The sequence below is a fragment of the Musca autumnalis genome, unplaced genomic scaffold (assembly GCF_047663935.1).
Source record: "Musca autumnalis isolate F117 unplaced genomic scaffold, ASM4766393v1 scaffold_2, whole genome shotgun sequence".
Classification (NCBI taxonomy): domain Eukaryota; kingdom Metazoa; phylum Arthropoda; class Insecta; order Diptera; family Muscidae; genus Musca; species Musca autumnalis.
In genome coordinates this window covers 79,461,583-79,475,253 of record NW_027411755.1, presented here as the reverse complement: position 1 = coordinate 79,475,253, position 13,671 = coordinate 79,461,583, and the positions used below count along the sequence as shown (strand labels likewise).

The 13,671-nt window shown below is 31.3% G+C and overlaps 5 protein-coding genes and 2 long non-coding RNA genes across 7 annotated transcripts; 1 reads left to right on the top strand and 6 right to left on the bottom strand.

Annotated features, from left to right (window-relative positions):
- Positions 1-693: 693 nt before the first annotated feature.
- LOC141392282 (histone H3) lies at positions 694-1,104 on the bottom strand. The gene has a single exon (XM_073965232.1). The coding sequence runs from the start codon at positions 1,102-1,104 to the stop codon at positions 694-696; it is 411 nt and encodes a 136-aa protein (XP_073821333.1).
- A 908-nt stretch (positions 1,105-2,012) lies between these two features.
- Positions 2,013-3,426, bottom strand: LOC141392857 (uncharacterized). The gene is made up of 2 exons (XR_012409899.1): positions 2,524-3,426; positions 2,013-2,441 (listed from the first exon to the last, which is right to left on the bottom strand). It is a non-coding gene; the product is annotated as an uncharacterized lncRNA (long non-coding RNA).
- Positions 3,427-4,183: 757 nt separating this feature from the next.
- On the bottom strand, positions 4,184-4,735 carry LOC141392281 (histone H2A-like). Its single transcript, XM_073965231.1, has 2 exons — positions 4,648-4,735; positions 4,184-4,539 (listed from the first exon to the last, which is right to left on the bottom strand). The coding sequence occupies exons 1-2, from the start codon at positions 4,733-4,735 to the stop codon at positions 4,184-4,186; spliced, it is 444 nt and encodes a 147-aa protein (XP_073821332.1).
- An 89-nt stretch (positions 4,736-4,824) lies between these two features.
- LOC141392855 (histone H2B) lies at positions 4,825-5,266 on the top strand. Its single transcript, XM_073965832.1, has one exon. It carries the CDS (start codon positions 4,838-4,840, stop codon positions 5,210-5,212), a length of 375 nt encoding a protein of 124 aa, XP_073821933.1. The 5' UTR covers positions 4,825-4,837; the 3' UTR covers positions 5,213-5,266.
- An 892-nt stretch (positions 5,267-6,158) lies between these two features.
- On the bottom strand, positions 6,159-6,967 carry LOC141392856 (histone H1-like). The gene has a single exon (XM_073965833.1). It carries the CDS (start codon positions 6,907-6,909, stop codon positions 6,232-6,234), a length of 678 nt encoding a protein of 225 aa, XP_073821934.1. The 5' UTR covers positions 6,910-6,967; the 3' UTR covers positions 6,159-6,231.
- A 2,120-nt stretch (positions 6,968-9,087) lies between these two features.
- LOC141392280 (histone H3) lies at positions 9,088-9,498 on the bottom strand. Its single transcript, XM_073965230.1, has one exon. The coding sequence runs from the start codon at positions 9,496-9,498 to the stop codon at positions 9,088-9,090; it is 411 nt and encodes a 136-aa protein (XP_073821331.1).
- Positions 9,499-10,406: 908 nt separating this feature from the next.
- LOC141392854 (uncharacterized) lies at positions 10,407-11,820 on the bottom strand. Its single transcript, XR_012409898.1, has 2 exons — positions 10,918-11,820; positions 10,407-10,835 (listed from the first exon to the last, which is right to left on the bottom strand). It is a non-coding gene; the product is annotated as an uncharacterized lncRNA (long non-coding RNA).
- Between the last annotated feature and the right edge of the window lie 1,851 nt (positions 11,821-13,671).

Here is a 13,671-nt window from a genome sequence, read left to right as displayed (position 1 = left end):
GAAAAAAACATTGCCTTTAAAGATGAAATTAATATTGACGCCGTCAAAAAGACCAACAGAAAAGAAAGAAGAAGAATAAATGTATACTTTAATAGGAAAATATTACTGACGCCATCAAAAACACACATAGAAAAGGAAGAAGAAGAAGAACACAAATGTGCATTTCAATGGGAAAATTTTACTGACGCCGTCAAAAATTACATATAGAAGGAAATTTCAATAAGTTTGTTCAAGAAGAAGAATAAAATGTCTTTTTAGGGAAAAATTATAACATAATTTTTGTTTTTTGTGTCAAGAAGAAGAACAAAATATTTAAATGAATAATTTTACTGACGCCGTCAAAAATTACCTATAGAAGCAAATTTCAATACTTTTTTAAGAAGCAGAAATGTGTCTTTGAAAGGGAAAATTGTAATATTATATTTTTTTTTCAAGAAGAAGAATAAAATGTGTCTTCTAATGGGAGATTTTTACTGACGCCGTCAAATATGACTCATACAAGAAAATTTTCAAATATTCCTAAAATCAGCCTCAAAAATTAAACAAACACAAAGAAAAATATTTATTTATTTAAAATGTTAAAAATGATAAATAGTTTGATGAAAAAATAATCTCTTTTTTATAAATATTTTGTGGTCCTGAAAAGGACCGATTGTTTTGTTGTAAAAAAATAGTTTTTAAAACGTCAAGAATTTAAGCACGTTCTCCACGGATACGTCTGGCCAATTGGATGTCTTTAGGCATGATGGTGACACGCTTAGCGTGGATGGCGCACAAGTTAGTATCTTCAAAAAGACCGACCAAGTATGCTTCACTGGCTTCTTGCAAGGCCATAACAGCAGAGCTCTGGAAACGCAAATCAGTTTTGAAATCTTGAGCAATTTCACGAACCAAACGTTGGAAGGGCAATTTGCGGATCAACAATTCAGTACTCTTCTGGTAACGACGGATTTCACGCAAGGCAACAGTACCAGGACGGAAACGATGAGGCTTCTTGACGCCGCCGGTGGCTGGTGCGCTCTTACGAGCGGCTTTAGTGGCCAATTGCTTACGAGGAGCCTTTCCACCAGTTGATTTACGGGCAGTTTGCTTAGTACGAGCCATTTTTCACTTTAATTTTTTTCACTTCACTTAGGTATGCACACAAACACTGTTAACACTGTAATAACTGTGCCATCCATCCATATAGCGGTATTTATAGAAAATTTCGAAGAGGCGGCTATGATTAGGGGTGGGTAAACCAGTAAAGACAGCTGTGCGCGCCCAAAATGTGTACTAACACATACACAAATACATGTGTATTCCATTAAGACTCTTGGTTAGTCAAACAGGCCAATTTTTGTATAAATAGAAGCCGCCAGCCATCGAAAAAACATTCGTTCTTGTGCTTTCGTGAAGTGTTAAGTGATTTTTAAAAAAGTGAAAAATGACTGGTCGTGGTAAAGGTGGCAAAGGCTTGGGAAAAGGTGGCGCTAAACGTCACCGTAAAGTGTTACGTGATAATATCCAGGGTATTACCAAGCCAGCTATTAGACGTTTGGCTCGCCGTGGTGGTGTAAAACGTATCTCTGGCCTCATCTACGAAGAAACCCGTGGTGTTCTGAAGGTGTTTTTGGAAAACGTTATTCGTGACGCCGTTACATACACCGAACATGCTAAGCGTAAAACCGTCACTGCTATGGATGTCGTCTATGCTTTGAAGAGACAAGGTCGTACTTTGTACGGTTTCGGCGGTTAAATATTTTCTTGACGCTATTTGGAGAATTTTTCTTTTACAACAAAACAATCGGTCCTTTTCAGGACCACAAAAAATATTTAAAAAGAGATATTTTCTTGTTGAAAATTACAAAAACATAAAAAAATTTAATAAAATATATCAAAAATAAAACTTACCTTAATATATGAAAAATAAAACTAACCATAAAATATTTTCTTTCTTATATCTTTTTTCAGTGCATTTTATTTTTTCTTTCTTTTTCCACATTTCATAAAATTTTTCAAATAATATTCCCTTTTGTCTTCAAAAATAAATGCCGTCGGCAACTCTGCTCATTTAATTTTATTTTCATAAATTTTTTTTCCATCATCAAATAATTTTCCATTTTTTCCTTCAAAAATGTTTGCCGTCGGCAAACATTACCTTTTTTCTTACAATTTTTTCTTCTTCTTTTTTTGCCTTCAAAAATATTTTACCGTCGGCAACTCTGATCATTCCTTTTTCGTAATACACAAAAATGTTCCTTTATTTCCACTAATACATGTTCTACCGGCAACTCTCATTGTTAGGGTAGCTGCTTGCTTGCTTGATAATACGACGATGTGTGTATACGCACGCTAGCGTCGGTCTGTGTGTGCGTGTGTTTGTTCATATAACTAACGCACATCAATGCTATGCCAAGCGAACAATATCTTTGACTGCGATGTTAAGTACTTATTTTTTCCTTCAAGTAAAAATTTTTGTTATTTTGTGATGAAATTATTAAAAATTGTTATTAAATTTTTTAAAAGTATAAAGAAAATTACCTTTTTTTTTAAAAAAATTGTCTTTAAATTAGTTTGAATTTTGTTAATATTTACTGCGATTTTTCTCAAAAATATATTTAAAAAAATTTTATAGCATCTCTTTTTTCAAAAAATTGCTTATGAAAAACTTCTTCTTCTTCTTATGTTTCATGATTTCATATAAAAATATTTTCTTTTACTTAATCCTCCAAAAAATCACATAATTTTCTAAATTTCTCTCACTTTATGTTGAAATTATTAGGAAAAAATTCTTCTTCTTCTTCTTATATTTCATGAACTCGCATAGAAAAATTTTATCTTTTACTTATTTATTCAAAAATCCCATAATCCTCCAAAAAATCACATAATTTTCTAAATTTCTCTCACTTTATGTTGAAATTATTGAGAATTTTCTTCTTCTTCTTCTCGTTTCACTAACTCAAATTTTCTTAAATGACCAAAAAATTACATAATTTTCTAAATTTCTCTCACTTTAGTTGAAATTATTGAAAATTTTCTTCTTCTTCTTGTTTCACTAAATCACATTTTCTTAAATGACCAAAAAAATCACATAATTTTCTAAATTTCTTTTACTTTATGTTGAAATTATTAAAAAATTTCTTCTTCTTCTTCCTATGTTTCACTAAAAATATTTTATTTTTCTCAAACGTCCCAAAAATCACATCAATTCTTTTACTTTATGTTGAAATCATTGAAAATTTTCTTCTTCTTCTTCTTATCTTTCACTAAAAATAATTTATTTTTTCTTAAATGTCCACAAAAATCACATCATTTTCTTCTATTTTATGTATTTTTGTTATTTTCTAACAATGATCCTCAATTTATTTCACAACTCTACTTTTTTCCCTTTGAAAATAAAAAATTTTTTCCGTGCGCACTTCATGTTGTCATCACTCTATTACTAACTTTATGCTTTGACAACATCACCAAAATCACACATTTCTGCATTTTTTCCTTTCCAAATACAGTTACTTTTTTCTCCTCAAAATTCGCGGCGGCAGAACACTTTTTCCATATAATTTACTCTAACAGCCACTACAACAACATCAACAACCATCATCATCGTAAGTAAAGGCATTTGGTTATTCTAACTAACAAACACACAACACCACACACACACACATTCATAACAGACATCGTCAACATACGATGAACGAACATTGGCGGGAACATCGATGAACGAATATTGGCGCGAACATCATCGATGAGACGAATGATCTCTTTTTCGCTCTCTCTCTCTTTCTCTGTCTCTCTATCTGTCTCGCTATTCCTGTGAAAACTAAAGCGACATAAAACAAACACAATTCTGTTGGGGGGTAGAAATGAAAAACAGTTACAACAAACGAACATATTTTCTAAGGAATTATGAAAGAAAAAATGTCATTTGTAAAATAATCAAGGGTTGTCGTCGATTAAGAAAAATATCATTTTTTGGGCATTTTTATTTTTTTCCCTATAAAATGTAAATATTAAATTTTTGGTCATTTTTATTCTTTCCCTATAAAATGTAAATAATGAAAATTAATAGTTTGAATAGATTTTTTCTCTTTTTAAATATTTTTTGTCGTCCTGAAAAGGACGGATTGGTTGAATTTTGTATGGATTTTTCTTCTTCTTATACGATGGTCTGTATTTTTTCCATAATACCTTTCGAGATAATTTAGGCTTTCTTTTCGGTCTTCTTGGGCAAGAGAACAGCTTGGATGTTTGGCAATACACCACCTTGGGCAATTGTGACGCCGGACAGCAATTTGTTCAATTCTTCGTCGTTGCGGATGGCCAATTGCAAGTGACGGGGAATGATACGAGTCTTCTTGTTGTCACGGGCAGCATTACCAGCCAATTCCAAAACTTCAGCAGCCAAATATTCCATGACGGCGGCTAAATATACTGGAGCACCGGCACCAACACGTTCAGCATAGTTGCCTTTGCGCAACAAACGATGAATACGACCGACGGGGAATTGAAGACCAGCACGATTTGAACGGGACTTTGCCTTTCCCTTAACTTTGCCACCTTTACCACGACCAGACATTTTCACTTAATATTTTTTTGAACACTTCACTTAGCACTGAAAAAACACAGAATGATGCCGTTACTCGAATATACCCGTACTATTTATACTTTTCTCTCGCTCATTTAATACACACACATCGAAAAATGGGGTTGTTTGGCCACTATTCCACACAGCAACTGTGACTACCTGAAACATTTGAGCATTTAATGCTTGAAATATTCTTGTTTGACGCCGTAGGTTCATCATTTGTGAACAGTGTTAAAAGTGTTTGTGTGATTAAAAAACTAAAAGTGAAAAATGCCTCCTAAAACCAGTGGTAAAGCAGCAAAGAAGGCCGGCAAAGCCCAAAAGAACATCACCAAGGGCGATAAGTCGAAGAGACGTACCAAGCGTAAGGAGAGTTACGCTATCTACATTTACAAAGTGTTGAAGCAAGTCCATCCTGATACTGGTATTTCGTCAAAGGCCATGAGCATCATGAACAGTTTCGTGAATGACATCTTCGAACGTATTGCCGCCGAAGCCTCTCGTTTGGCCCACTACAACAAGCGCTCTACCATCACCAGTCGGGAAATCCAAACCGCTGTCCGTCTATTGTTGCCCGGTGAATTGGCTAAGCACGCTGTCTCTGAAGGTACCAAGGCTGTTACTAAATACACCAGCTCCAAGTAAATGCCTTGATTTTTTCATATTTCGTCGAAATTCAACCATAAAAGGCCCTTTTCAGGGCCACAAAAAACATTTTAAAAGAGATCAAATTTTTGTCGAAACACTTATTTTCCATTATTTAATAAAGAAACTTACCAAAATAATTTTAAAATTCCTCATATTCTAGCAAAAATAATAATTTTCCCATGTATTTAGTAAATGACGCCGTCAAATCTTGTTTTGCCGTGGTTCATATTGCTTTTTTGCTTGCTTGGCTACTCTATGTGTGTACAACAACACGCCATCCACTGTATGGGTATGTGTGTGTGTGCTTGTGCGTTGTTACTTAGTATTACCGTCGGCAGTCACCACCATATCGAAAATGTATAAACGAACAACAAGTATGTATAAGCATTTTGCCTGTAATACTTCACTACGCCAATGTCAAATATGAAGCGCGAACATTTTTAAGGGGAAATTTTTTTGGTGGTGGCGCAAAAATTAACGGGACATTTTTCAATGGAAAAAATAGAAAAAGAAATAAAATAGAGTTGCAACATAACTTCATTAGAATAGAAAAACATTCCTGATTAAAATAATCTCCTTTTACCCAGCAAACAATTTTTGCAAAGAGAAAAAATTATCATTTTTGAAGATTAAATGAAAAATTCCTAAAATATGAAATTAGATGAAAATGACCATAATTAGACAAACAAAAATTAGTCACATTTATTTTATGACCCAGACTAAAATTTTAATCCCTTTGTGGTGTTATTTTGTGGAATGCCCATAATAAAACAGGCTCAATGTTAATTACCTAATAGGAAAAGTAATTAGTGAGGGTAAAATTTTTTTAAAATCAGACACGTGTGTATTTTTCTTATTTATTTAGGTAATAAAACAATAAATAGTAGTAATAATAAATAGTTTGAAGTAAAGATTTTCTCTTTTTGAATTTAATTTGTAGCCCTGAAAAGGGCTGTTAGATATTATGCTTTCGAATATCGAAAAATGTTGTCAACAAGTAATCTTTCTGGGAAAAATTACTTCTTGGCGGCGGCTTTCTTGGCAGCTGGCTTCTTTGGTGCGGCGGCTTTTTTGGGTTTAGCAGCTGCTGTTTTTGCCTTGGGTGCCTTTGGTTTGGTGGCAGATGCTTTAGCGGCGGTTTTTGCTGGTTTAGCCTTAACTGTACCGGTTTTCTTGGCGGCCTTAGCCTTTGTTTTGTCAGCCTTCTTCTTCTCAGCGGTCTTTTTGGCGGCAGATGGCTTCTTGGCAGCGGTTTTCTTTTCACCGGCGGCCTTTTTAGGGGCAGCCTTCTTCTTCTTCTCAGCAGCTGGTGCCTTCTTCTTCTTTTCAGCAGTCTTTGCTTTGGGTTCCTTGGAAGCCGAGGCGGACAATTTGAATGAACCAGAAGCACCCTTACCTTTAGTTTGGATGAGTTTTCCACTGGCAACAGCGCTCTTCAAATATTTCTTGATGAAAGGAGCCAATTTTTGGGCATCAACCTTGTAGGTGCTGGCCAAATATTTCTTGATGGCAGGCAATGATGAACCACCACGTTCCTTCAATGTTTTGATGGCGGCGTCAACCATTTGTTGGGTTGGTGGATGAGTAGGGGCAGCTGATGGTTTCTTTGCTTTGGCTGCGGCCTTCTTTGGTGCCTTTTTCTCAACAGCGGCAACTGGGGAGGCGGTGGCTTCAACAACGGCGGCGTCAGACATGATTATTCACTTTTATGTTTATATTTCACTGTAACACAAATACACTCACAAATTTATGTGTACTATTAAATTGTTATTGGCAAAGTTTTAACATGGTAGGTACATTGAAAAGATGAGAAGTGCATAGTAGTCAATAGCTATATTTTTCGAAATATTGTGTGGAAGCGTGTTTAATTTTTTACAAAAGTTTTCGTAGGAATTTAATTTTTCTGAAGAATGTTTGAATATTTTTATAAAAGATATTTTACACATTTCTTGTATAGATATCAGGCCATATTTTAACGAAAATTTGGTGTAATTTCCTTTATCCGTTTAAAAGTTATAAGCGTTTAACTTCACAGATTGTAAAAATGTAATCACAAATTTGTAACTAAATTTGAAAAAATTATGAATTTTTTCAAAAAATATTTTCCAAATTCTATTTGAGAATAAAGCCTGATATGTTTACTTTGGGATAAAATTAAAATATTGACATATTTTACATTTTCACTGTGAAAAAAATTGAAAATCTTTATGTGGTCCAAGACGGCAGAAATCCTCTTGTTGGCATATTTTCAATGAAGAAAAGTTTTTCTTCAAAGAAATTTAAAAGCTCAAATCTAATTAAGTTTTATAAAAATTTCTTAAAAAACATTTCAGAATCTGTATATTTACACCAAATTATAACATTATTCATAAAAAGTAGTTATTTCTTTGGAAAAGTTAAAAAAATCTTCCCATTACCGTATACCACCTATGGACAAACATTCACTGTCAAAGGTAATATTTTTGAAAATTGAAATATTTTTGCTAAATTAAATGAAAATCGCTCAAAAATTAATTTTTAATAAAATATGAGGACATTTTCGTTAAAATTTAGTAAACATTTCATCATTTTTTGCAAAAAATATTCTCCAAAAATAATTCTTCCTTTGCTAGTACATATCAAGGAAAAAACCATATAGAATTACTGAAGTTTTTCACACGTATATTTTTCCTGATTTCGTTAATAATTTGGATATTTTTTGCAAAAATGTATATAATAAAATAAATAAATCCCTTTTTTATGACAATTCTGTAAAAATAATACAAGATTTAAACATTTTTTTTTAAAAAGAAAATGTTTTTCTAAAATGTAGTATTACGCCTTTCAAATGGCCAAGAAATATTCGTCATATCTACGTGAGACAATTATTGATTAATATTTTCAAAAAAATTATAATTTTACAAAATTATCCTAAAATTTTACTAAATTAAAATATATATATAGCTGAAAAGAAAAAAATTGCATATTTCATTCATCATTATCTGAAAAGAAAAAATAAAACAAAACAGAGAGCATTTTCCGCCAAAAATTTTCAACCATTTTGAATGAGAAATAGTGAGAGCATTATTGCAGAGAACATTTCGCGCCAAATTTATTGAACATATGCCTCGTGGACATTAGTATACACACAAAAAGAAGTTCAATAAAACAAATATTTGTTATGAAGAAAATAAGAAGAAGAAAAAAACATTGCCTTTAAAGATGAAATTAATATTGACGCCGTCAAAAAGACCAACAGAAAAGAAAGAAGAAGAATAAATGTATACTTTAATAGGAAAATATTACTGACGCCATCAAAAACACACATAGAAAAGGAAGAAGAAGAAGAACACAAATGTGCATTTCAATGGGAAAATTTTACTGACGCCGTCAAAAATTACATATAGAAGGAAATTTCAATAAGTTTGTTCAAGAAGAAGAATAAAATGTCTTTTTAGGGAAAAATTATAACATAATTTTTGTTTTTTGTGTCAAGAAGAAGAACAAAATATTTAAATGAATAATTTTACTGACGCCGTCAAAAATTACCTATAGAAGCAAATTTCAATACTTTTTTAAGAAGCAGAAATGTGTCTTTGAAAGGGAAAATTGTAATATTATATTTTTTTTTCAAGAAGAAGAATAAAATGTGTCTTCTAATGGGAGATTTTTACTGACGCCGTCAAATATGACTCATACAAGAAAATTTTCAAATATTCCTAAAATCAGCCTCAAAAATTAAACAAACACAAAGAAAAATATTTATTTATTTAAAATGTTAAAAATGATAAATAGTTTGATGAAAAAATAATCTCTTTTTTATAAATATTTTGTGGTCCTGAAAAGGACCGATTGTTTTGTTGTAAAAAAATAGTTTTTAAAACGTCAAGAATTTAAGCACGTTCTCCACGGATACGTCTGGCCAATTGGATGTCTTTAGGCATGATGGTGACACGCTTAGCGTGGATGGCGCACAAGTTAGTATCTTCAAAAAGACCGACCAAGTATGCTTCACTGGCTTCTTGCAAGGCCATAACAGCAGAGCTCTGGAAACGCAAATCAGTTTTGAAATCTTGAGCAATTTCACGAACCAAACGTTGGAAGGGCAATTTGCGGATCAACAATTCAGTACTCTTCTGGTAACGACGGATTTCACGCAAGGCAACAGTACCAGGACGGAAACGATGAGGCTTCTTGACGCCGCCGGTGGCTGGTGCGCTCTTACGAGCGGCTTTAGTGGCCAATTGCTTACGAGGAGCCTTTCCACCAGTTGATTTACGGGCAGTTTGCTTAGTACGAGCCATTTTTCACTTTAATTTTTTTCACTTCACTTAGGTATGCACACAAACACTGTTAACACTGTAATAACTGTGCCATCCATTCATTTCATTTCATTTCATTTTTTATTTCCAAATTTTTGATTACAATATTTCTTAAATCTATCATTTTTAGTTAAAACAATTCTTTCTAGCATAGTTACCTATTTTTCTAGAATTATGACATATTTATATTTTTTTAAAATGAACATTGTGGCACGCCAACCCGTTCCCATATTTAATATTTTCTTTCAAAATCAAATTTCATTTATAATCTTGTGAAAAGGAATCAAAAACACAAGTTGTATCTATTACTTAAAACTAGTTACAAAAACTTAAAACTATGTTAACAAAAGAAAACAAAATATATACAAGTTTACGTGATAATATCCAGGGTATTACCAAGCCAGCTATTAGACGTTTGGCTCGCCGTGGTGGTGTAAAACGTATCTCTGGCCTCATCTACGAAGAAACCCGTGGTGTTCTGAAGGTGTTTTTGGAAAACGTTATTCGTGACGCCGTTACATACACCGAACATGCTAAGCGTAAAACCGTCACTGCTATGGATGTCGTCTATGCTTTGAAGAGACAAGGTCGTACTTTGTACGGTTTCGGCGGTTAAATATTTTCTTGACGCTATTTGGAGAATTTTTCTTTTACAACAAAACAATCGGTCCTTTTCAGGACCACAAAAAATATTTAAAAAGAGATATTTTCTTGTTGAAAATTACAAAAACATAAAAAAATTTAATAAAATATATCAAAAATAAAACTTACCTTAATATATGAAAAATAAAACTAACCATAAAATATTTTCTTTCTTATATCTTTTTTCAGTGCATTTTATTTTTTCTTTCTTTTTCCACATTTCATAAAATTTTTCAAATAATATTCCCTTTTGTCTTCAAAAATAAATGCCGTCGGCAACTCTGCTCATTTAATTTTATTTTCATAAATTTTTTTTCCATCATCAAATAATTTTCCATTTTTTCCTTCAAAAATGTTTGCCGTCGGCAAACATTACCTTTTTTCTTACAATTTTTTCTTCTTCTTTTTTTGCCTTCAAAAATATTTTACCGTCGGCAACTCTGATCATTCCTTTTTCGTAATACACAAAAATGTTCCTTTATTTCCACTAATACATGTTCTACCGGCAACTCTCATTGTTAGGGTAGCTGCTTGCTTGCTTGATAATACGACGATGTGTGTATACGCACGCTAGCGTCGGTCTGTGTGTGCGTGTGTTTGTTCATATAACTAACGCACATCAATGCTATGCCAAGCGAACAATATCTTTGACTGCGATGTTAAGTACTTATTTTTTCCTTCAAGTAAAAATTTTTGTTATTTTGTGATGAAATTATTAAAAATTGTTATTAAATTTTTTAAAAGTATAAAGAAAATTACCTTTTTTTTTAAAAAAATTGTCTTTAAATTAGTTTGAATTTTGTTAATATTTACTGCGATTTTTCTCAAAAATATATTTAAAAAAATTTTATAGCATCTCTTTTTTCAAAAAATTGCTTATGAAAAACTTCTTCTTCTTCTTATGTTTCATGATTTCATATAAAAATATTTTCTTTTACTTAATCCTCCAAAAAATCACATAATTTTCTAAATTTCTCTCACTTTATGTTGAAATTATTAGGAAAAAATTCTTCTTCTTCTTCTTATATTTCATGAACTCGCATAGAAAAATTTTATCTTTTACTTATTTATTCAAAAATCCCATAATCCTCCAAAAAATCACATAATTTTCTAAATTTCTCTCACTTTATGTTGAAATTATTGAGAATTTTCTTCTTCTTCTTCTCGTTTCACTAACTCAAATTTTCTTAAATGACCAAAAAATTACATAATTTTCTAAATTTCTCTCACTTTAGTTGAAATTATTGAAAATTTTCTTCTTCTTCTTGTTTCACTAAATCACATTTTCTTAAATGACCAAAAAAATCACATAATTTTCTAAATTTCTTTTACTTTATGTTGAAATTATTAAAAAATTTCTTCTTCTTCTTCCTATGTTTCACTAAAAATATTTTATTTTTCTCAAACGTCCCAAAAATCACATCAATTCTTTTACTTTATGTTGAAATCATTGAAAATTTTCTTCTTCTTCTTCTTATCTTTCACTAAAAATAATTTATTTTTTCTTAAATGTCCACAAAAATCACATCATTTTCTTCTATTTTATGTATTTTTGTTATTTTCTAACAATGATCCTCAATTTATTTCACAACTCTACTTTTTTCCCTTTGAAAATAAAAAATTTTTTCCGTGCGCACTTCATGTTGTCATCACTCTATTACTAACTTTATGCTTTGACAACATCACCAAAATCACACATTTCTGCATTTTTTCCTTTCCAAATACAGTTACTTTTTTCTCCTCAAAATTCGCGGCGGCAGAACACTTTTTCCATATAATTTACTAAGTCTTTTTTATCTGAGAAGTCTAAAGGAGGCGAGATGATAAAAGCTCCTTCGTTGTGTTAAAAAGCTTTTTGTTATTTTTGGTTGTGATCTTGGCAACATGTTTCGTATATTTTATAGGTTTTGTTTATTTTGGTTCTTGTCTAGATTTTCGTTTATACCAGTTCGCAAGCATTTATTCCAGTTCGCAAGTGTAGAAGGTGCTTGTCTGTGACATTATCTTTTGTTGTAAAAAGTTTACAACAGGTGCAGACTAATTGTTCTACAATTATCTTAAGTAGTTACAATCTTCTATATAAAAGCTTAAAACGGAAGATGGATGAGATTCTTGTATTCACTTTAATATATTTATTTACTCCTTAAGGTATGCTTTAATAATAAGACTATAAAATGTGGGAATATACTGATAATCACAATATAATTAATATAATTTATGTAAATAATCCACATAAGCAGGTAATTAGTAGTCATAGGTTTTTAATTGAGTTGGACAAATTAATGTATGCAAACTAGTAAAAGGATTTAATAATAATAAAAGAATTTAATAATAATACCGGACCTTTTCTAATTCGGTGACAAACTATCCCACATTTCATTTTCCGCTTAGAGTTATAGTGTTCATCAGTAATTTTACTTAGTTAAAAAATGTATATTGTTTGTAATCAACATTATAAGAACATACTACATTATTAGCACTATATGAATGAATATAGCCCAGACAAAATATAGCATGCGTATGAGGAACAAGTTTCAATGATTCCCAATGAGCTGGCTTTGGTAAGTTTGAGAAGTATCTTTTGATTATCAGAAATGTCTTAATAGCCCCTAGGGACAAAAAAAAATAATTCGTGTTCAAAAGTCAGTTCTTATCCTCATAATCATAATTTGATTTTTATATTCTTCTCACAAGTGGTAAATCCGTCCGACCAAAACGTGACTTAAGTAAAAGTTGTAAATTTAAAGTGAAGTTTTAAATCGGCAAGTGTTACAAAACCTGATTTTTTTCAGATTCTTTACTTTGGAAAAAAAAAATCATAAGGATTATTCTTGTTGGGATAGTGTATTGTATGGCTTTTACTTCAGTCACATAACTTCCTACCATTGAAGCACAAAATAAAAAAGGGATGTTTTTCACCTTAAATGGACTAAAGAAACTACAATTTTATTGTTTTTCATTAAATTTTAATGTTTTGAAACATAAAGATATTACATTATACGCCGATACAATTTTATTAAAAGAAAAAAATGAATGTTTAATCGTTTATTTGTTGTACTTTCAATTTAATTTTGTGCATCATTGGTGTAAGCTATAATTTGCTAGCAATATGCTAAATGTACCAAAGTAAAGTCTACTTATTACTAAATTTTTTATATATTGTGGTCTTATAAAATATGTAATAAAACTGATCCTTAACGTGACACTTATAAAATATGTATTAAAACCGACCCTTAATATGACACTGTGCAACATTTCTAAAGTAACCATTTTATGAAAGTACGAACATACCAATATATTGTGAGGTCGAGGTTGGATTTTATGATCTCATCTAAACATGACCAAATATTGACTTTTTAGAGAAAAACTGGATCTACTGCCTCAAAATGTACAATATGTATATATAAAAATTTCGTTATTTGTATATATTATAACAATTTCGTAATTTGTATATATTATAAAAATTTCGTAATTTGTATATATTTCGGCTTTGCCAACAGAGATATACCCTCA